The sequence below is a fragment of the Acomys russatus genome, chromosome 21, assembly GCF_903995435.1.
Source record: "Acomys russatus chromosome 21, mAcoRus1.1, whole genome shotgun sequence".
NCBI lineage: Eukaryota > Metazoa > Chordata > Mammalia > Rodentia > Muridae > Acomys > Acomys russatus.
This window is the reverse complement of record NC_067157.1, coordinates 53,155,717-53,179,082: the sequence shown is the minus strand read 5'-3', so window position 1 is coordinate 53,179,082 and position 23,366 is coordinate 53,155,717. Positions and strand designations below refer to the sequence as shown.

At 47.0% G+C, this 23,366-nt stretch overlaps 1 protein-coding gene and 1 non-coding gene across 2 annotated transcripts in view; one reads left to right on the top strand and one right to left on the bottom strand.

The window, feature by feature from the left end:
• The first annotated feature begins 364 nt into the window (after positions 1-364).
• Positions 365-23,366, top strand: part of Agpat4 (1-acylglycerol-3-phosphate O-acyltransferase 4) — a 70,838-nt gene continuing 47,836 nt past the window's right edge. Inside the window, exon 1 of the mRNA XM_051164236.1 lies at positions 365-622. Within this exon, the coding sequence (XP_051020193.1) occupies positions 445-622 (178 nt within the window). The 5' untranslated portion in view covers positions 365-444. The remainder of the gene's footprint in view (positions 623-23,366) is intronic.
• Positions 3,089-3,195, bottom strand: LOC127205425 (U6 spliceosomal RNA). The gene has a single exon (XR_007832636.1). It is a non-coding gene; the product is annotated as a U6 spliceosomal RNA (small nuclear RNA).

Here is a 23,366-nt window from a genome sequence, read left to right as displayed (position 1 = left end):
CAAGCAGAGGGGGATGGGAAAAGACTGGGTAGAGCTGTGTAGCCAGGGCCCACTCAGTGTGAGTCTGGGAGTCTATGCTACCTTGGCTGCTGTTTGAATAGCAATTTGGATGACCTTGGCCCAGTTGCTCCATTTTTCCAGGCCTGGTTCCTGTCCCAGAGGCTGCTGGGAGGATTAAAGGAAGGTTGCTCTAACAGGGCCTAGACTGTGCCCAACAGGAAGTAAGACGGACTGTATGGATGCCTACTAAATAAAACTTAGTGACCCTTTAACTTCCAGCATATACTTGTCTTTGTAACTGCGTTCTCTCTGGTATAACGCATGCCATGCTTTTGCTAATGAACAACATTCATGTGTTTCAGACACCTTCCTGAACCCTGGACCTTTCTCCCTTCCGGAACTATCCCACCACACATATTATCTATTTTGAGAATCTCCCACATCATGGACCTCATCGGGCTGCTGAAGTCCCAGTTTCTGTGTCACCTGGTCTTCTGCTACGTGTTCATCGCCTCAGGGCTCATCGTCAACGCCATCCAGCTGTGCACGCTGGTCATCTGGCCCATCGACAAGCAGCTGTACCGCAGGATCAATGGCTGTCTCTGCTACTTCATCTCCAGCCGTAAGAGCCACGCCCTTCATGCTTGCTTCTTCCCCAGGATGGGAGGGTCTGCTCCTGGCTCCTCACACACATGCCCTAGGCTGCCATGCTAAGCCGGCACACTAAGCCATCACACTGGGCTGCTGTGTCTCTCCTGATTGCTTTAGATTAGAAATGCTCATTTTGACCCCACTCAACAAAAGGCTCTCCAGCCAGTGAGAAATGCTAATAGTACAAGGCTGAGCGGCCATGGAGGGTGAGCCGGAAACAGTAAATAAGCCTTCTCTAGATGCTTCGCCCGCTTTCCTTCCCAGAAGTGAGTAGTTCGTGTTGCTTAGTTATCCTGATGGAAAGAGTTAAGCCACGGCTGGTGTACACCCAAGGGCAGTAGGCTCTCTGAGTCTGTGGGTAGGGATGTGTAATGCACATGCAGTTTTGGTTTGGTTTGGTTTGCAGTGCTGGGAGTCAAGTATACGTGCATCTTTAAAAACTAAATGGCAACATATTGCTCTCTTCCTCGTGTTTGTTTGTTTTTTTCTTTCTTATTTTGTGATCGTCATAGACATATGTGGAGTTGAAAGAGATGAAACAATGAAATCCCAAATTCCCTACAGGGTGATGTAAGGGGGAAAGGGATGGGCTTGACTCTGTGCCTAAGTACCCGGTCCGCACGTGCGCGCGCTCGCGTGTGTGTGTGTGTGTGCATGTGTGCATACGCGCGCGCTGGAGTGTGTGCATGTGTGTGTGTGCGTGTGCTTGTATGACGTAAGGTAAGCTTTAATTCAGGGAAGCCCAGGAGCAGAGAATGGTGTGTTGAGGTCAATAGAAGAGCAAGTCTTGGGGCTGGAGAGATGGCTAAGAGGTTAGGAGCACTGACTGCTCTTCCAGAGGTCCTGAGTTCAATTCCCAGCAACCACATGGTAGCTCACAGCCATCTCTAATGGGATATGATGCCCTCTTACAGGCAGAGAGCACTGTATACATAATAAATGAATAAATCTATTTAAAAAAAAAAAGAGCAAGTCTTATTAGAATGCTTTACAGTCTGTCATCTAATAATGACCTTGTAGAGTGTTTATAACCCAGGCATTGTCCCTTTGCTCACAATTGCTTTGTCTCTACAGAGAGTCTCTTGTGGTTTCATACCAATTTTAAAAAGTGAATTTTTGTTTGTTTCTTTGTTTTCTATTTCTAAGAAGAATGCCAGTGGTATTTGTTAGGGATTTTTTTTTTAAATCTGTAGATTCCATTTGGGTAGTATGGACATTTTAACAATATTTTTTTTTCATGAACTTGGAATGTCTTTCTCTGTGTGTGCACACAAGTGTGTGTGTGTGTGTCTCTTTGTGTGTTTTTCCCATGCCCTCTTTAACATTTATTTCCTTTTTGGTGTTGTTGAATGGTTTCAGGTATGCCACATGAGCACTGTGCCACTGAGGCCCTAAGCGCCCACCCTCCTTCAGTTTCTCTTATCAGGGTTTTGTAGTGATCATTGTAGAGATCACATACTTTCTTGGTTAAATTCATTTTTAAGTATTTTATGACTTTTGGATCTTTAGGCTGATTCTCTGAATTCTCCCAGCAGTTTCACTATTAATGTAAAAATGATGATTTTTGTGTGTTGATTTCGTATTGTACAACCTTATTGTGTTTCTTTATCAGCCTAATGGGGGGGGGGCTTGGTTTTGTTTGTTCTTGGAGGAGCCTTTGGCTTTTCTATCATATCATCTGCAAACAAGGATAACTATCCTCTCCTTTCTGGCCCTTTAGTTTTTATCTTGCGGGCCAAAATAAGACTTCTAATAGTAGGCTGAAGTGGTAGATGTAGACTGCTTACCTGCTCTTGACCTAGAGGGAAGAATTTCAGCCGCACGAAGGTGTTGGCTGTGGGCTATTGTTTCACTGAAGCATGTTCCTGCTGTATGTAACTGGGGTGGAGGGAGTTTAATCACAAAGTGATGTATCTGTCTGAGGTGACCATTCTTTTTTTTTTTTTTACCTTCATTCTATCAATGTGATGTAGTAGGTTTATAGATTTGCATACGTTAAATTATCCTTGCATTTCTGAGGCAAATCTCGTTTGAGCATGGTATATAATCTTTTGGATCTTATTAATTTTTTGTTGGCTATTACTTTATCAAGAATTTTCATAGGGGATATTAGCCTGTAGTTTCCTCTTTTTCTCTCTTTCTCTTTCTTGTAGTTTTCAACGTAATTATCTGATTTTGGTATTACAATAATTTGGCCTGCTAGAAAAAGTTTGGAAGGGTTCTTTCTATTTCTGTTTTTTCCCCCTTTGTTATTTGAGGAAAAAAAAATAATGTTAGTTCTTTTTTTTTTTTTTTCTTTTATGTTTACTTTCTTTTTTTTTTTTTTTTTTTTTTATTAATTTATTCTTGTTACATCTCAATGTTTATCCCATCCCTTGTATCCTCCCATTTCCCCCCCCCCCCATTTTCCCATTATTCCCCTCCCCTATGACTGTTTAAAAATATGGAACGCTTCACGAATTTGCGTGTCATCCTTGCGCAGAGGCCATGCTAATCTTCTCTGTATCGTTCCAATTTTAGTATATGTGCTGCCGAAGCGAGCACATAATGTTAGTTCTTTAAAAAGGTTTGGTCTCAAGCTTTTCTTTCTCAAGAGACTCTATATCACTGGAACTCTCTTGGGATTCATTGTTGTTGTTGGTTTTTTTTTCTCAGATTTTCTATGCTCTTATGGTTCATTTTTGGTAGGTTACATGTGCCAGAAATGCAGCATTTCTTCTTGGCCATCCAAGTGTTAGCATCTAGTTCTTCCTAACAGTCTCTAGTGACTTTTTGTGTCTGGGGCGCTGGTTTTAGTGTCTCTTTCTTTCTTTCTTTTTTTTCCCCTTTCCTGCTTCTAATTACTTTGGTGTTCTCTCTGTTTTGCTCAGTTAGTGTAGCTAAACATTGTTTTGTTTTGTAAAATAAAAAAACAACCTCAGTTTTGTTTCGTTCATCTTTCATCTTTTCTTTATTCTGTTGTTTCTTCTCTGGTCTTGGCCACCTCTCTTTTGCTAAGCTTCCGTTGGCTTGGCTGTTTTTCTAGCTTCTTGCTTTGCACCACTGAGTTTTTTTATTTGACCCTTTCCTCTATTTTTGATACAGATGCTTAGTTCTGTCAGCTTTCTCTCTTATTCAGCTTTTGCTTTATCTCAAAGGATTTAGTGTGTTATATTTCCATTTTTATCTCTTTCAAGTACTTTTAAATTTTCTTTTGATTTCTTTACTGACCTATTGAATGTTCAGGTGCATGCCTTTGTGTGTGTGTGTGTGTGTGTGTGTGTGTTTAGTCTTATTGGTTGTATGGGTAGAGAGGTAGAAGTCGGGAGTTAGTACTCTTCTTCCTGTTTGAGGTAGGGTCTGTCTTGTTGCTTCTTGCTGCTGTACCATGCACTCCAGGCTAGCAACTTGAGAGCTTTTCTGGGATCCTTCTGTCTCTGCTTCCTGGCTCACTGTAGGAATTTTGGATGTGTGCCACTGACTAGCTTTTTTGTTTTTTGTTTTTAATGTGTTCTGGTGCCCGAATTCAGGGCATCTGGCTTATATGACAAGTGCCTTTACATGTTCTTTTTCCTGATGAGCTGACTCACTGGCCCAGGATCGTGCCATCCAATTCCCTTGAGTTTATATCATTTCAAAAGTCATTCTTGTTGAGGTCTTGTTTTAGTCCAGTGTTACCAGAGCAGATCTTAATGTGTTACAATTCATTTGATCCTCTTTGGTTTTGGTTATTTTCACACACAGTCCTGCTAAGTATCTCAGGATAGCCTTCAATTGGGCTCTTTCTGCCTCAGCCTTTTGAACGCTAGGGTTACAAGACTGTACCACCACACCAGGTTGACCATTCTTTTATGCTTAACATGTGATTGGATTTTTTAAAGGTATATTTTATTATTTATGTATGTGTATATTTCTATCTGTGTGACTGCAAGAGCCAGCAAAAGCCAAGAGAGGGCCTGGTCTCATCTTCTATTGAGGCCCTCTGCTGTTCTGTTCATTTGTATCTTTTTGCTTGCTTGCTCGCTTGCTTGCTTTGTAGTTCGCTGACTGAAATCCTCAGTTCCAAAGTTTTAAAGATCCCAATCCCTGCTGAATTCATCACTCACATCACAAGTTATGATTCTTATATCCTGCATTGCCTGTGATCTCCTGTGCCTCATTGAGTTACTTTATAACTCTTCTTTTGACTTTTTTTTTTTCTTTCTGGTCTATTGGAAGAAGAGTTTCCATGTTTCTTGTGAAGCATCATAGTCTCTCTTATTTATAATTTATTTTATTTTATGTTATTTTTAAAATTTTTTGTCTTGTGTCTCTATACTCTGCCAGTGTTGGAGGGTGGCTTCTAGAGTAAAAGGCTCCCTTGCAGCTATGTGTCTGGAGTGCAGCTCAAGTACGCTGTGGTGGCTTTGTTCTGAGCTTGGCGCAGTAGTTGCTTATATGGCTTCATCTGCTGTAATAAACGTTGGCAATGTGGGTGAGTGACACAGGACCTAGGCTACAGGAGTTTCTAGGATTTCTCTGGGGTGTAGCATTTAAGTGGAACAGGTTCGCTGACTACCCTGGCTCTAATGTTGATTGGACTTGGCATCAGTAAACACATGTAGGTGGTGTGTAGTTGTCAGAGTCGGGAGGGTGTGTACATTTTAGTGTGAGGGCCACACTGATAGCCAGGATGGTTTCCTGTCTCTGTCTGAGCTGTGGAGGTGTCTTTGTAGAATATTCCAGTGGGGAGGGGTGAATGGGAAGGGGACTGGCAGCCTGCTCAGAGAGGGCTTTCTATCTGCTGCTTGGTGCGCAGGTCAGACAAGAAGCCTAAGGAAAGTCAGATAACTTCCTGGCGATGGTAGGGTGTGTAGCACAGCTTGGCTACTTTCCCAGGACACATGGTAGTAAACTAAGCTTCTCCTGGCAGGCTGACTAGCTGAGGGAGTTGGTCCACCTGTCTGCTCCCCAGGTGTCTCTGTGGGCTGAGTCACTTAGGAGGCATCTCAGTTGCTTCCTGTGGGGAACCGAGTGGGTAGACACAACCACCTGTCGGCTTCCCAGGGGGCCCTGTGGACTGAGCCACTCAGAATGGCAGCCGGCTGCTTCCTGTGGTGTGAGGGAGTAGCAGGGCCACCTGAGTGCTTTAAAGGCCAAGATGAAGCAGTGTTGGAGGTAGCTGCCTGGCGGCTTCACAGGACCCCTGCTGGGAAGGTCTCAAGGTGGCATTTGGCAGCATGAATCTGGGTCAGGGGGCATGGCTATCCTGTGGAGCCATGCAGCCATGTTGCTATTCAGCAAGCCCATGCGGGATGCAGGCCCTGCAGAAGGCTGCGCTCCCCTCCAGCAGCCAGTGTTCTCAGGGTCTATGTCTTGAGGCTGTTGGCCCACTGAGCAAAGTCCTTGGATTTGTGACCAGAAGGTGTTATGCGACTCAGAACTTTTATAAGCCAATTGTGTGGCCGGGCGTGGTGGCGCACGCCTTTAATCCCAGCACTCGGGAGGCAGAGGCAGGCGGATCACTGTGAGTTCGAGGCCAGCCTGGTCTACAAAGCGAGTCCAGGACAGCCAAGACTACACAGAGAAACCCTGTCTCAAAAAACAAAAAAAAAAAAAAAAAAAAAAAATAAGCCAATTGTGTGTCCCCATTCTGTGCTCCCCTATGTCCCCAAAGGCCTCTGGTGTTCTGTCAGAAACACTTCAGGGAGAACAGCTGTTTGTTCTTTGTCTTCCTCCTTTGGTTGCAGAGGCACTTCTAGTCAGCCATCTTGCAATCCCATCATGCTTTATGCACCTTATTTTGTACATTTTGGAAATACTTATGAGGAGAAAAATATGACTTCAACATCCTTATTCAGGATTTCCCTCACTGACTCAGAATTTACAAATACGTCTGCTACTATTTCTGATGTCGGGTGTTTGTATTAGAGGGATTTTTCTTATGTGGCAAGCACGGTCACAAAATCCTAAGACTAGAACTGTTGCATCTGCTGTCTATGGTGTATTGGAACCAAACACCCATTAGCCCGGGACCACAGAGTGTGCCTCCCTGCATCACCTGCTGTAGTCTAGTGTGGCTCTAGTATTTAGGCATCTAGAGTGGTGTAGAAAAAGGCAACACTTGTCAGAGGCAGGCCCAGAGGGCAGCGATGGCATCACAGCTACGTGAAGAGGGAAGATTTGCATGATTGCGGGAGAGAAGATAGCTGACTGAGGTGAACATTCCATTTCAGAAAACATACTTTCCCACACTGCAGCAAGGAGAGAGTCGTCTATATAAAGTTAGGCTTAACAATGCTGGTTGTACTTTTTATTTTTTATTTTTTTAGATCCCATTTAGAGGACTTGCGTATTCTTCATGCTATTCCAGAGTCTGGCAGCTTGAAATCCGAGATCATGTCTGTTTGCACTGCCATAAGCCCTCTCCAGATTTCAAACAGACAGCTAGGAGTCGGTTCTCATTTGGAGTTAAGCCGGCAACGAGGTTCAGGCTCTGTGTCATAAGAGTGGGGTTGCTCCAGGGGATATTTGGTGGGTACTTTCACCTACTTGTTTCTGGTGGAAATTAAAATGAGTTAATGATTTAAAAAGAAAGAAAGATGAATTTTTCTTTATCATTACAAATAAAACATTCAGAACAAATTCCAAAGGAAACTCCGGAATTAATTATTCGAGACAATTGGCCTTTCAAAGTTGAGTAAAGTTAAGGCTTGTCCCACATGGTCTGTCCCCGTTTCCCGGGAGGACACTGCTCATGGGCGTCAGGCTGAGCAGTATGGAGGCATTTCTGCAGTGGTGCGAATGGAGAGGGAAGAGCTGTCTGAGCAGCCAGCGTGGTTCCTACAGGAGAATGAGGTGGGCATGGTGTGTGAATCATGCCAAGCAAGGCTCATGGGTTCTGGTGGACGCATCCGACTAGGAACTGTGTCCCCCATCTCCACAGCATCCTTGTCTGGTATCTCAGCAAGTGTTAGGGAACAGAGCCAGGTTTTTGTTTTGTTTTGTTTTGTTTTGTTTTTTGTTTGTTTGTTTGTTTGTTTTTTCGAGACAGAGTCTCTCTGTGTAGCCCTGGCTGTCCTGGACTCACTATGTAGACCAGGCTGGCCTCGAAGTCACAGCAGTCTGCCTGTTCTGCCTTCCAAGTGCTGGGATTAAAGGCATGCGCCATCATGCCTGGCCAGAGCCAGTTTTTAATCTATCTTGTTTTCCTAGCTCTCTGCAATCAAAAGACTATTGTTACCCAGCCAGGCAAAAGGCCCTGCCGTGTAGGACACTCTCCTGAGCCTGTGGTTCTATAGCCTACATCCAGGTCATGGGCTGAGCAGCTGCTTGATCAGCAGAGAGCTCCGCCATGTTGCTTTGGATCAAAACCTCTTTGAGGGGTTTAATGGTTTCTTCTGGCATACGAATCACTCTGAGCAGAAAGTCTATAGCCGGCCTTTTGCAGCTGATCCTGAAAGGGGAAACAGAATGAACTGTTTCCTGGAGTTCCACCTGGGTCACGGTTCCCTAACAAAGCTTCTCTCTTTATCATCTCCCCTTCTTCTGTTAACTACCTGAGCCAGGGCACCACTGAGTCCAGGGCCGCTCTGAGGAAGCTCACAAACCAAAGACCACAATGGCATCAGTGACAGATAACGTGCAGTGTGGGTTGGGGCATTTCAAAAAACATACTTTCCCACACCCAAGCTCATGGATGGTAATTTGTGAGTAATTGACTTGAGGGTGGGGCCTTTGTCTTACTTTTCCTGGATGGTCTCACTATGTAGACAGAAAACATTCAGTCAGACCCGCTGAAGGAGAAAGGAGCCTAAACAAGTTCCTTTAAAGTCAAAAGAGGAAGACAGTTTTAAGAAGTGGGGTGGAGGTTGGACTTCACTGCCTTTGTATCATACAGATTAATCACTATGGGGGGGCTGTGCTTTTTAAAAATTACTTATTTATTTCAGGTGCATGGGTGCCTTGTCTGCTCCTATGCCTGTATGAGCGTATTTGATCCCCTGGAACTGGAGTTGCAGATAATTGTGAGCCTCCTTGCAGGTGGTGGGGATTAAACCTGGGTCCTTTGGAAGAGTAGCTAGTGTTCTTATTCGCTGAGCCATCTCTCCAGCCCTCAAGGGACATGTGCTTTATTAATCTCTAAGGAAAGTAGGCTGAGACAGGCTAGTCTGAGATTTTTGTTGTCATGTTCTTTCTTCTTGATACAACAGACTTCAAAAAAATAACACCACCACCAGAAAACTTAGTAGTCTGTTAATGTCGGGGGTTGGGGGCAGGCAGTGGGGGCTGGTGAAGAAGGCTAAGACGGAGCTGCTATTTTAGAGAAGACTGGGGAAATAAAACAAAATGAAAATGCTCCCAACCTCCAACCCTACCCAGCTCCAGACCTGGCTGCCAAGTTCACTGTCCCTGTTCAAGAAGTCTGAATCAGCCTAGGAGAGCCCATGAGCTATGTTGCTCCTGGTTTTAAAAGGCCCACAGCCCCACAGAATTCATCCCATGGGCACGGAGAAGAGACAGCACTCTCAGTTCTAGGATGCCAAATAAAGTAATCTAAAGGTCTTTAAAAGTGTGTGTGTGTGTGTGTGTGTTTGAAATCTAGTCTGTGCACATAAGCTCATGTGCCCATGGAGGCCAGTGGTGCTGGACTCCCCCTGGATTACAGGTTACAGGTGGTTGTGAGCTGCCTGATGTGGGCGCTGGGAACTGAGTCCAGCTCTCCTGCAGGAGCAGTGCATGCTCTTAACCTCTGAGCCATTTCTGTAACCTCCAATAAGATATTCTGCCCACCTGCTTACAGGCCGACCGCTGACCAGCCGCAGGAACCCTGGTTCAAGTGACAAGCCTGCAGTTGCTGATTGGAGATGCAGAATGAGGCACTGTGGACAAAATGCTTCCTAAATTGTTTGAGGTTGGGTTGGAGAGGTAGCACAGTGGGTAGAGTGCTTGCCCAGCATGCAGGAGAACCTGGGTTCGATCCTGGGCACTCCTGTATATCCTGTGTGGTGATGCTTGAATTCCAGGTCATCTTCAGCTACAGAGCTGGTTTGGAATCAGTCTAGGATATATGAAATCTTGCCTCAAAAATAAAGAAATATGTAAGCTGTAAGGTGAAATTTAGAGAAGTCACTTAAAGGGGCGAGCACTCGATGAGGCATGGTAGGCACATCTTTTTCATCTCATTATGGCTTGTTACTTGGGCAATCTCAAAAACTCAGTATGTTTGACATAAAGAAGAGGAGGTGGAGTCAACCAAGGGCCCCGTGTTTCTTGTCAAGTGTTTTGACTCATTGTTGTTTTATGTTTGGTCACAGAAAGGGATGTATCCCTTTCTGTACACCAACCCAAGTCCCCATGAAGGCCACTTGTCTGTGTTTGCCATGGGCTGACTGGTGGTGGTTGAGCTTGAATAGAGGAGCAGGCTCCAGATGGCATTTAAAGGCCTTGCATGGTCCCTGTTGGAGGCAGGCCATTTCTCCTGCCTCACAAGTAAACACACACGCACACTTAAGGTGTGTCCCGAGGAGGTGTGGGAGAGAAGCTGCCTGTCCCTGTCTGAAAGAGGTGGTCGCATCTCTGTGCCTCATCAATACCAGCATCAGTAAGGGCTGTCCATGAGGGAAAGGATGGGCTCCTATAGTGTCTAGAGACACTGGGTTGGTTTTTAGTATTTCTGTATGTGTAGGTGTGTGGGGAGTGAAGGTGGGGTGATCTAAAATAGATGGCCATAGGAACTAGGAGTCAGGTGTTTTTTTTTTTAAAGATTTATTTATTAAGTATACAGTGTTCTGTCTGCATGTATACGTGCACACCAGAAGAGGGCACCAGATCTCATTATAGATGGTTGTGAGCCACCATGTGGTTGCTGGGAATTGAACTCAGGACCTTTGGAAGAACAGGCAGTGTTCTTAACCTCTGAGCCATCTCTCCAGCCCAGGAGTCAGTTCTTGTCCTCCTGAGGTAAGTAGATTTTTCACCTAGTCAGAGCCCTGTGTGCAGTTCTGAGAGCAATCTCACCTTCAGGCTGGGTGGGGGTTGGGGGGGGGGGTCTGGTAACCTGTTCCCTCCCCTCGGTGCAGCTCCCTGGGTCATCTCAGTATTCAAGGTGAGGTGTCAAGGGGACCTTCTGCAGACACCACAAGATGAGGGATCTAGAAGAGAAGCAGCCTGTGACCCACGGATCAAAATATGGGGTAAGGGGAGCTCAGTTCCTGTACCTCTGGAAACAGCTGTGGTGGCTACTGGTTCTAGCAGTTCTGTCTCCTTTTCCCCACATCATAGTAGTCTATGCCCTTCCCCACCCTGAGGCCAGCAGGCCCTCCGTGTTCTGCCATGTCGGAAAGTATGCCTGGGTGTGGCTGCCAAGACCCTGTTGGAGTAGACCTAAGTCTGTGCTGCTTCTTCCTTGCTGACTAATGGTCCCTGGTGTGTTACATTGAGTGTAGCAAATTGCAAAATTTTAAAAAAAAAATTTTTTTTCAAAGTAAGGATTTTACTTCCTACATCATCTAGAGAACTCTTTGTGAGGAAGGGTGAGTCTTGGTCTGTGTTCACAGGCTCATTGTCTGTGTTTCAGGGCCATTGAGGGAGAGTCAGGACTAGGATGATGCCGTGGAAAGTCGTGTGCTTCATCCACATTGCTGATGTGTGAATTCTGGGTGTGGCCCGTGCTTACAAAACTAACACAGTTCCCCAGCACACTCCTGTGAGAGTTGCTTCCTCAAGCTTGTCACTTGAGCCAGGCTAAATGACACCAGAAGAACAGTAGCCAGCCGTGTGCGGTCTGGCCCATGCCCATGCCTTGTTCAGGCAGACACTAGCTAGTGTTGCTGAACCAGTGGTGTGTGGAGATAATGACAAAGAGATCATCTGGACACCAACTTAGCTGGAAGCAAGGGAGGCCTGGGAGCAAGCAGCCCTAGTCAGTGTGGAGAGACAGGAGATGAGAGGGGCCACGTGGGAGAGGAGGACCAGGTACACCCTGCTTACTCTGGAGTCTAGGCTTGCTTTCCAGGGATTCAGCTGGAGCCCCACCACCTCGGGAGTCCCCAGCAGCATATACAGAGGCTGGACACAGGCTTACCTGGGTCCCAGAGAAGGCAGTCCCTCTGTCAGAGTGCAGCTCTGGAGAGGCCTACGGGGAACTGGTGAAAGGGGGAGGCCAAGAGACGGAGCTGGGGAGGAACCACATTGGCAGACACCCCCGGAGATGAATGGCACCCCTGTTCCTTGGTGTTGCAGCCTGGCTACAGGCCGCACTGTCCAGCCAGTCCCGATCAAGATCTGTTTAGGGCTTCAAGACTAACCCCTTTCTCTAGATGTTGTTTCCTGGACCGCCATCTGGTGCTTTGAGGCCACTTGACTATGTGGACCATTATCTGTGTTAGAATTCCGCTCCAGTCTGCCTACCTGTGATGTCCTTGTCTACCTACCTGCCATGGGGGCATGGCCCTGCCCAGGGCTATATAAAAGGACACACCCAGCTCCTGGCCTTCTCTCTACTCCTTCTTACTCTTCCTCTCTCTCCCCTCTCTTCTTCTCTCTGTCTCTGTCTCTGTCTCTGTCTCTGTCTCTCTCTCTCTGGGGTACCCCTTCCCCTTTCCTTCTCCCCCCATGTTCATTTAATAAACCTCATATAACATAATATCTGTTGCCTAGCATCTTATTTTCTTATATTTTTAAAACTATAAAAACTTGCACTCAGGCCTAGCTCACAGTAAGGTGGCTCTCAACCTCCCCTAATGCTGTAACCCTTTAATACAATTCCTCATATTGTGGTGACCTCCCCCACCATAAAGTTACTTTTGTTGCTACTTTATAACTTTAATTTTGTTACTGTTATGAGTCATAACATAAATATCTGTGATCCCCAGCTGTTTGCCGAGACCCACAGATTGAGAACCGCTGCCCTAGACAAGGCACTGTGGGCCAGGGGATTTCCCACTGTCAGGGCCTCTGAGGCCAGATGGCTAAAGGTGTCATTCTGTTCTGGCTCCACCTAAGGGCTATTGTCACCAGGTGACAAGTAGACAGTAGGTGGAAAGACACAGCTATGGAAGGCAGGCTCTGCCCTTCCAGAAATCCCACCAGGGACACAGACTTTACCAAAGATTCCTGCCTGGTGTTGAATACTTGCATGGCACCTTTGGGGCACTCCACTGACCTCTAACCCATTGAATCCAGTTTGCCAGATTATAGGCTGGTTCTGGGACAGCTTGCCTGATTGGCATTGAGATGGCTTTTCTTGGTAGTCAACTACATCTGGGATTAACTAAAAAAACCCGCAAGCTTCTGGGCACACCTGTGAGGGATTTTTAGTTAATTGGACCCACCTTTAATCTCTTAACACTTGAGGTAGGAAGAGGCATGCTAAATCTGGCCACGCCTTCTCGTGGCAGCCTATATATAAGGACATGAGAGAAGGCGGCTTCTCCCTCTTTGCTTGCTTACCCTCACTGGCAAGTCCATTCCTTGCTGGTGTTAAAACCCACTTTTTCTGGGACTCCAGCAAATACTGGTGACCAGCTGAGATACCTAACCACTTGGACTGAACAACTATTGGATTCTTGGATTTACTGGGAGACAGCTGTTGTTGGACTAGCTGGACCACAGACTGTAAGCCACTCTATTTAATTCCCTTTGTATATCTATTCATTCGGTTGCTCCATAGAATCCAGACTAATACAGGCATTAAGACAAAGTCTTCTCCTAAAGCACGCATTTGACCTGCATCCAGTTACTGCTAGTCCCTGGAGCCCTGAGCAGAGAGTTGCAGGAACAGGTGGGCGTGAGAACTGGATTACACGTGAGCTAGGCACATGCGGCTGTTGGCATGAGTGGCGATGCCCTTGAAGGGGAACTTCTGGGATGACGCTCCACAGGGCTGTAGAAAGAGAGGGGCGGCCAGTTGCCCTTCTCATTGTTGTTTGCTGTGGTTCTTGGGTGTTGGTAAGCATTGGCTCTGAGCCTGTGTATTCATTGCTGGTTTGGTCACGCAGCTGCCTTTTTAATAGGCAGTTCGTTATTTTGTGCATCAGTTGTGGAGATATGAGTGCTTGAGTGGCTCTAAGTAAGCTGAGATTTTTAAAGCGATTTTCAGCTGCTTTCTGAGCTATGCTTTATGGAGCCTTTTCATAGGATCTGTAGGTTCTTAAAGCAGACATCTGCCAGGACCAACTCGAGCAAGTCTTGGGGCCTGGCCCTGCTCAGCAGGTGTCTTGGTTTTTTGTGTTTGCTTGTTTTGGTTGCTGTCGTTGTTAAACAGGGATTCCTGTATCCCAGGCTGTCTTTGTTTTCTGTTCTTCATGTGTAGCCAAAGATGAACTTCTGATCTTCTTGGCTTCATCTCTCAAAAGCTGGTATTACAGGCATGAGCCACAACAAGCAAGTTACAAGTTACTGGTGGAGATGGGACCCAGGACTTCATGCCTGGCAGACCACTAGCTGAGCTACCCCAGCCCAGCCCCTCCCCACCCTGCCCCAGCCTCTCAGCAGGTGTCAACAAACAGGATTTAGAGTTTGTTTTGGAAGGCACACTTGGAGGGCATTTACTAAACTGACTTGGGTGCAGGGGTGGAAAACTGCCTGTGCTGAGAATCCGCTCCCACGGAGACTTTTAGAACCAAACCATGGTAAACTGAGGCATAGTTGGACTGTAGGCATGCAAAGAATGGTGCAGAGCAAGGGACAGCCTAGTCCCATTTTACAGTGGCCTTGAAAGTGCATCACAAGCCAGGTATTAAAGTGTGTGTAAGGGGGAGAGGGGAGGTGTGTGTTAGTGAGACGGAGGGTGAACCCAGTGTCATTTAGCAACCAGGCTTGTAAAGGAGACAGAATTATCACATCATCATGGCCTCACTGTCAACACTTTGTCTAGGTCCATCTTCCGTTGCTATGACTGAATACCGCAGGCTGAGGTATTTATAAAGACGAGAAGCTTATGTAGCGCCACAGTCCTCGAGGTAGGGAGTTCAAGGACACGGTGTTGGCATCTGGAGAAGAGGTCTCTCTGGACCTTGTCATGACCAAGGACATCCCTTCGAGACTCAGAAGAATCTTTCTTAGCTCTGTCTTTCTCTTCTTCCAAAACACATGGGTATGCTGCCCTCCTTCATGACCTCAACTATTCCCCATTATTTTCCAAATACTCCATTGCCAAATACCATTAACATATGAATCTGGGGGTGCATGGATTCAGCACATGTGCAGGGGTCCATGGCAGCCTTTCTGTGCCACGAGGCTGCAGGGGGAATGAATGGGGGCCATAGAAGCAGTCCGAGAGGCCTGTAGAAAAGGTACTCAGCAGTACCTCTGTCACCAAGATAGCATAATGCAAACTGTGGACATCATCTGGCATCCATTTCACAGATGCATTCTAGACATAATTCTCTTAAAGTGCTATTCTTAGGAGTTATGGTTAGAGGTAATATTTTAAATTTGTCTATAGATTTTCTGAATCTTATTTTTTTTTTTGAAGTATACATTTTATAAGCTGGAGAAAAAAAGTCTAAATGCCAAACAAGAACTAAGTAGGAAACAGCCCAATGAAGGGCATAGAGAGGTCAATATAGGAGAATATGGGAAAAAATGATGACTGGTTAATCCATCTGGTGACTGGTCAGCTGTAGCTTCCAACTTGGACAACAGGCTGGGCCCTGTGGTTAGGCATGACGGGGATGTCTCAGATCTCCCCTCATGGAGCCTGTGTGGAATATACACAGTGGAGAAGGAGCTGGGCAGAGAGAAAGGCCACCAGGGTCGGATGCTCACTCAGCATCATGCGCCCTGCGGATGGCGAATGCCTGCGCATCTCACCTTGTTTGGAAACAGCAGCTTCGCGGGTGGTGAGGTTGGGGGTGGGATGGGCCCTAATCCCACATGGCTGGAGTTCTTTTAGAGAAGAAAAATGGACTCAGAGAAAGATGCGCATAGAGACGATGGCGTGAGGATCAAGGGGAGTGGTATTATGAGCAGAGGGGCCTCCGTGGCCACCGGAAGCCTGGACTCACGCCTGGATCTCGGATCTGAAACCTCTGGACTCCAGAGCCGGGAGGTAGTAACTCGGTGTCGGTCCAGGCCCTCTGTAGGGCAGCCTCAGACAGCGAAGAGGTGCTTCCTAGGTTGCTTCTTGTATGGTTACCTTGCCTCTCCTCTGCCAACATCCCATCTCGTGGTTTACCTTCCTAGTTATACAGGAAACAAGAGATTATAATAAAACGCCTTGCGTTTGTTCTTGGACTCAGCCAAGAAGTCCAGCCCTCTCCTTAAGAGAGTGAAACGGGCCAGGCAGTGGTGGTGCACGCCTTTAATCCCAGCACTTGGGAGGCAGAGGCAGGCGGGGATCTCTGTGAGTTCGAGGCCGGCCTCGTCTACAAAGTGAGTCCAGGATAGCCAAGGCTACACAGAGAAACCTTGTCTTGAAAAAAAAACCAAGAGAGAGAGATAGAGGGGGGGGGGGTGGGGGGAGAAAGAAACAGGCTGGGATGTGAAGGAGAGCAGCTCTATAGAGGTCGTGTATGGACACCTAGCCTTGCTCTGGTCCAGCCAGGCATGGCTTGCAGGAAGGCGGTTCTGGGCGGGTAAGGCACTGAGCCATCTTGTTCATCATGTCTGCAGTGTATTGTCAACAGGCATTTTATTCCATCCCACCCCTTCAAACACGCTGCTCAAGCCCTCAGATCTGCTTTGCCTAACCCCAGAAACAATCTGCCTTGATAAAACAGAATGAAGCTGCCCTCCATCCTGACCTGGAGAGACTCCCACAGGGGCCAGGAGAGGGCGTTGCCCTCCCTCCAGTGGTGCAGAGTCCTGGGCAGACTTAGTGACAGGAAGCAAACCTTGTCTCTCTCTGCTGTTGCATACAGAAATGTGGGGAGATGAAGGCATCTCACCAAGACACCGTGCAGCATTGTCCCAGATACTCTGAATTTTGTATTCTGACTCTCAAGAGAGATGACACTGCTAACCCAGCTCAGGTCAACTGTGGCATTGTTGCTCCATCCTAGTCACTGTGACGCCTCTAGAGAAATGATTTTATTCGACACCAAGCTTATTACAAAAACACCCCTCTGGTACATCTCCCTGTCAGTTTCAGGGAACGAAGGATGACTGGGGTTGATACCTGGGGATGCAGTCTACGTGAGGTTGGTTAATGTAATCTTTCAGGTAATATTGCATTCGATGTGGCATCTCAGTGAACCCAGAGCTTGCTGATTTGGCTAAGTTGGCTACCTAGCCAGCCCTGGGATCCTTTAGTCTCTGTCCTTCCATCTGACACCCCTGTTACTGAGATTAGTGGGGCTTGCTGCTTTGCCCAAAATTTTTACATGGGTGCTGGGTATCAACCTCAGGGCCTCTCTTTGCACAACAAACACTCGCTGGGGTTTTAAAGTTTCTAAAAAGAAGCTGGGTGGTGGCGCACACCTTTAATTCCTGCATTTGGGAGGCAGAGGCAGCCTGGTCTACAAAGCAAGTCCAGGACAGCCAAAGCTACACAGAGAAACGCTGTCCCGAAAAACCAACCAAACAAAAAAGAACAATATATTTATGCTAGCCTGTTTATTTTGAACAATAATCCATTTACTCCTGCCCCCTGCACCGTGTGTGTGTGTGTGTGTGTGTGTGTGTGTGTGTGTGTGTGTGTGGTGTGGGCTGTGCATGTGTGGTGTGTGCACACATGTGTGCATATGAATGCATTTCACATATGAATCTCTTACCCTTGGTAAAAGGTGTGACTGTACATTCTATGGAGAAAAATGTACAATGTAAAGATTATAATTATAATCCCCAGTGAATTTGGGGATGCAGCTGCCATACTGAGTGCTATGAGCTGATGCCTGACTTGAGCAAGTCGCCTGAGCCGTTGCTATGGTTTGGAAAGAGAAGGAAGGCTCCTGTGCTCCTTTGTTTTAGGCAGCGTTAGGCTCCACTGGTGGCTCTGGTTACAGCTTTCAGTTTGGTGTCTTGAGCATGGTCTTAGGGGGCTGATGGTGACAGACAAGAAACCTTAGGGTTTCTGCGTACATTCCTTTTGTCATATCAATCTTCTAAGCAGGAACAAATAGTTTAACATATTTTATAAATTATGTAAAGTACATCTTGCATTTATAAAATTTGCATATGCTCGTGATACATATTAATTTTTCAAAGAATGAAAAATATTTGAGGTTAGCCTGTAGCATTTTGCTTTAATACACCAGAGATGGGAATTAAATGACTTAATTTCAAGTTAAGTAGAGTAGGTGGAGAGTTTGCTCTGATCCCCCAGGGCAAAACACATTTTTCTGTTTTCCTCCAGTTCCGTCTCTCTTGGGTCCTGAGGGGATAGGAGGCCTTTCCAGTCCTTGGGAGGAGGCTTTCGTCTCTGGACGGACGCCAGGTTTCTGGGAAGGAGGGGGTTATTGGTGAAAAGAATTCTCCACCTCTCTCAAATCCTAGGAATGCGTGTCACCCTACCAATTTACCCTGTGCACCTGTGTCCCCCCCACCCACCCCATCCCTAGATAGAGTTCACGGTGTGGGAAGCACTGAGCTGAGCAAGCACACCCAGTGTTGAGGCTCCCTTTGGAGGCAGGCTGCATACAGCTCTCTGGGGGGAGACCAGCCTTGGGCTCCATTCTTAGTATGGAGTTAAGGGAGCCTTGCTGTAAACCTTGTGACTCAGTTGCTTTGCCTGGGACTTTGGTTTTGGTTTTATTTTTCATTGTGGAACAGGAAAATACGTTTCAACATGCTCCTAAGCCCCAAAGGAAGGTGAAGGTATTTCAAGGTATTTCCCATCTAGTCAGACAAGCACACGATCAGATGGCATGGAGCACACATGCTTTTCAGGGAGCCCTGACAATCAGGAATGTGTGCAGAGAAAGTGGTTTTGGAGGTGTGGGGGGTATGGGGGTATGGGATGCTGGAGTGCCCCGGGCAGATGGCCTGGGAGTTGTCAGAGCTGTGTTCCTGTGTTGAAGGATATTCTATGGGAGAATTGCGCCCTGGCAGCATTCTCCTAATCTCAGAAGGCACCCAGAGAAGGCTCCAAAAAGATGAATTCAGAGGTCTCATGATAAGGTCCACCCAGGATGAAGCCAAGACCCACCGAATCTGGGTGTTCAGTTCCCTCTTCTGTGCATCCTATATAGCCTGTCATAGACATGAAAGGGTTAATTCAACATGGCCGCCTTGCTCCATGCCCTCAAGCCATAGAGACCAGCCTAAGCATGCTTACAAGGTAGGGGGTTGTAAGGGGCGCTGCTGTATTGAAAGGATCCCCCTGCCTCCTTGAAGGCACTCTCATAAGATTAAACCCTTAGTATGAGACTGGGTAGAGAGAAAGGAGGTTAGGGTAGGAGAGACCAAGGGGGAAAGATGCTTTGCTTGTGCTAGAGTGGATGTGCAGCAGGTTTATGGGAACGAGGCTAAAACTTTGGGCAAGAACAAATGTGTTTTGAACTCCCCAGAAGTTCTGCAAACACTATGGGAAAGAAGCCCTGAGGCTCTGGCCACGTAACCAATGCTGTTCTTAGCTCCAGGGGGATGGGCAGGGTGGAGGGAGAGAGGATGAGATTGTTCAGCTCAACTTACCTCTTTCTCTGTCTGTGTCGTATTTGCCCCGGAGGGACTTTGGGTTGTCCCATTTGCTCATCCTGCTCCCACTTTGCATATAGAATGGTCTGTAGGTGGGCAATGCCCAGTCAAACCAGGAAAGGTTGGTGACCTTAACTTTGTTCAAAGTGCAGATTGCAGATCCCTAGACTGTTGGACCAAGCTCGTTCTCTGGCCTTGGTGGCAATCTTAAGACAAAGACAACTGATACTCGTAACACAAGCTCTCCGGTTTTAGCCTTTCATCTCCTGCTCCTTCCATAGTGAGATTCTGCCACCACTGATTCTCTAAGAGGTGGCTTTGGAAGAAGTCTCAAGTGATGCTTTTGGTGCAAGTGCTCAGAGTAAACAACGTGGCTTTGTAAATTTGACCCTCGTGTGTGTTGCGTCAGGCAGCAGCTGTGGCGAGGAGAAGGCAGAGTCATACAAATCCAACAGCAATTAATAAAATCGAGGTTTCTGTTTCTAGCTTAGCATGGCCGGTGTTATATTTGAAGGTCAGTGTGCCGTGTGCATCATCCTGCAGGCTGCTGGGCGGAGAACTGGTGGTGGGCCCCTGAAGGTGGAAAACCACTTTCACATTATTTGCATAAAGATAACGTGTGTTGTCACACGGGGAGTTCTTTTCTTGGAATGAGAGGAAGGTTTGAGAAGTAAGCAGCATTTTCCACCAAAGACCGTTTCCTCCACAGGTGTGTAACATGGCCATCTGCTCACAAGCTCACGGAAGGACGTGCTTCCTTAGCTTCTGAGGTCTCTCTGACGTGTTAAACCACTGCCCCTGACACTTCTGAAGTCCAATTCCTGCACTCAAATCACTGGTGGATGAGGCCTTTCCCTGCTCCTTCCTCCTCGCCTCTAAGGATGTTCACCTGCAGCTAAAAACTGCACATTTCAGGAGCAGCAGGCAGGTTAGATCGAGACCAGAGCCGGCAGCTACTGCTATCCCGGCCCTGGACAGGGTCTCCTTTTGCTGTGTGGTTGGGTGAATGAGCAAAGGCTACCTACTACTCCAGGGGCCTAGTGAGTCCCCTATACTACAATGAGCGCCCCTATATTGCACCGAGTACCCCTATACTGTATAGACTACTAACTCTAACCCTGAAGGTATACTTTTACTTAGCCTTTGGGGATATGGGAAGACCAGGACTATTTTATATTATTTTATTGCATTCCATAGCTTGCAAGTGACCATGATTTAATGACCTCAAAGCCATAGGGCAAGAACTCACCCAGCTGTAGCCATGAGACCAATTATAACACACCAAGAATGTCCATGGTTGCATTGCTAATTGCTTCATATCAGAGACATGAATATTAGGCCTTCCCCCAAGGAAAAACTGACTAGGCATGGGCCTATGGGTCAGGTGACAGAATACTTGCCTCATAGGCCCCAAACCGTGGGTTGGATACCTAATACCATATAGACCATGTGTGGTAGACCACAACTGTACTCTTTGCACTAGGGAGATAGAGGCAGGAAGATGGAAGTTCGAGGTCATCCCTGGCTGCATGGGAAATTTGAGGCTAACCTAGGGTACCTAAGACCCAGTCTTCAGAGGAAAAACAAAAACAAAAACAGAAAAACAAGTGACCAGGCTGGACAAGACAGAGAAAGCTTCAAGAGGGGCATGCCATTGGCCAGCCTTGAGAAAAGAACGGGAAGTAGTGTGGACCTGAAAACCAGCTAAGTCTAATCAAAGCCAGGGACTTAATGATTCCCCAAACCTTACTATAGGCAGAGGTGCAGGTGAGCATTCCTTGGCTACAGGGACCAGGCACTGGCAGATGCCACATACAATGTGACTGTGCCACACAGGTGGTCTGCATTTTGTCCTCTAAAGATGGCATCTCTTCCAGAAGCCTGGCCGTCCCCAGCTGCCTGCTCTCTGTGTCTTCTTTTCTGCTACCGACAAGGTCAAGCCCCCCCCCCCCCCGACTTATGTGCCTGGCCTGGTCTGTGTAGCAGCCCCGACTCCACATCTAGTCGTGTGCCACAGGCCAACTGCTAAAATGTCAGAGATTTGCGAAGTCTGGTATGAGACAGACATTACAGATATGTCCTAAGTTACATCATAAAACCAAACAGATGTTCAAGACCCATCACTACCCAGGCAGTTGACTGCACTGTACCATCACCTGCATGCCAGAAGTTAGCCACCTTCTCCCAACTTCCGTTCCAGTGATTTCCTTTTGCTAGCTGGCCATCTACCATGGTGGAAAATATAGAAACTGGCAAGGCTGTTTTGGTGGCAAGTATTAGTTGTCAACTTGGCCAGATCTAGAATTTTCTGGGAGACAAACCCTTAAGTATACAGGTAAGGAGATTTCTAGGTTAGGTTCACTGAGATGGGCAGACCCACCCTGGCTATGGGCCGCACAGTTCTATAGGCTAGGGTCCTAGACTGAGGAGAAAGGAAAAAGCAAGGTTAATGTTACCATTTGTCACTGTGGACACAATGCCTTTCATGGACAAGGCCCTCAAACTATGAGCAGAAAGATTTTTTTTTTTTAAGTTTTTCAAGACAGGGTTTCTCTGTGTAGCCTTGGCTGTCCTAGACTCACTTTGTAGACCAGACTGGCCTCAAACTCACAGCAATCCACCTGCCTCTGCCTCCTGAGTGCTGGGATTAAAAGTGTGCGCCACCACGCCCGGCAGAAAGAAGTTCTTTAAGTTGCTTTTGGGGGTTGGAGAGATGGTTCAGTAATTAAGAGTACCGGATACTCTTCTTAAAGGCCTGGGTTTGATTCCCAGCACCCACATGGCAGCTCCCAATTCTAGAATCTGACACCCTCACACAGACATGCAGGCAGAACACCAATGCACGGAAACTAAACAAAATTTTTTAAAAGTTTGATTGCTTTTGTCAGCTAGTACAGAAGGCCCATCTACCTTGACAGCCAGTCCCCTTCAATGCAAGGCGAGCACTATATAGCCCTGTCTCCAACCAGAACAGACCATCAGCAGTGGAATAAGCCACTAGGACAAGACCCACCTTTGTACTGGGTTACCATAAGCAGAGCTGGATCTCAGGGTGAATGCATTTACAACATGGCAATTGACTTTGCAGGGTCCTGCACTGACTCTTCACCTGATGTCCAAGCATGCTCAGACAGTGCGTTGAGCTTGCAATCCTTTCACTAGACATTTAGTGAGCACCCACTGTTGATGTGGACCGGCATCATGTTTAAGTGACTGGGGCCATGTCTTCCTTGTGGCTACAGTTCCCAGCCTCAGCCCCGGGCTTTGGCTTACAAGCAGGATGGCTACCTTGTCTTGCCTTTTCATGTCCGACACCTGATCTTGGTCTGTATCTTCCGACACGTTGCACGTGCACCTTGAAGCTTCCACACCTGAATCATAAGGAGCAGAAGGAAAGGATGGTAGGGTGTGCGTGCCATTCCTTACACTGACAAAACTCAGGGTGGGAACTGGAGAAGGCCGGGCTGCACCTGTCTGTCTCCCTCAACCCCAGGAGCGGAGCTTGCTGCTACAGATGCTAGGGATACTGCCCTGAGAGCATTGGCCCTGGCATCAGTCATCTGGTCATTTCGTGTTGCCCAACCCACAACCCCATAGTGGATTCAGAACTCTGAAAAAAGAGACATCGCCAACTTGTATTTGTATCTAAACATGTCACAGCCTTCTTTGTTAGGTTATGAAGGAGCTGCCTTGTCAAGTCCGGACCGAGGAAGCCCTTCCTTGGCAGCCTCTGGAGTTTGGCCCTTGTTGAATGGCAATTTTTATTTGTTTTCTTTAATCCCTGTCAACTGGCTGTAAAGCAGCAGAAAGAGGCAAGTGTGTCTGAGGGCAGGCAGCTTCCAGCTCCTAGACAGAGAAGAGCTAGTGGCCCTTTAAGGGGGAGGATATGGAAAAGCATTGCTTTGAACATGGACTAATGAGACCTCTTCATCCAGTGTGGCATGTGGCCTGATAGGCATCACTCCGGTAGGCATGGCTGTCCAGAAAGGAGAAGGATTGTAGCCTGGGGGTTATGCTGGGACTTTTGAATGTGAGCTACCAACTCACATCATGGATTTTTTTTTTTTTTTTAATTTTTGGAGCTAGACTTTTAATATGGCAGCCTTACAATCTTACAATGATGACCCAAACATGCTATCCTCCCATCTCAGCCCTATCCCCCCAGCTACTGGGATTAT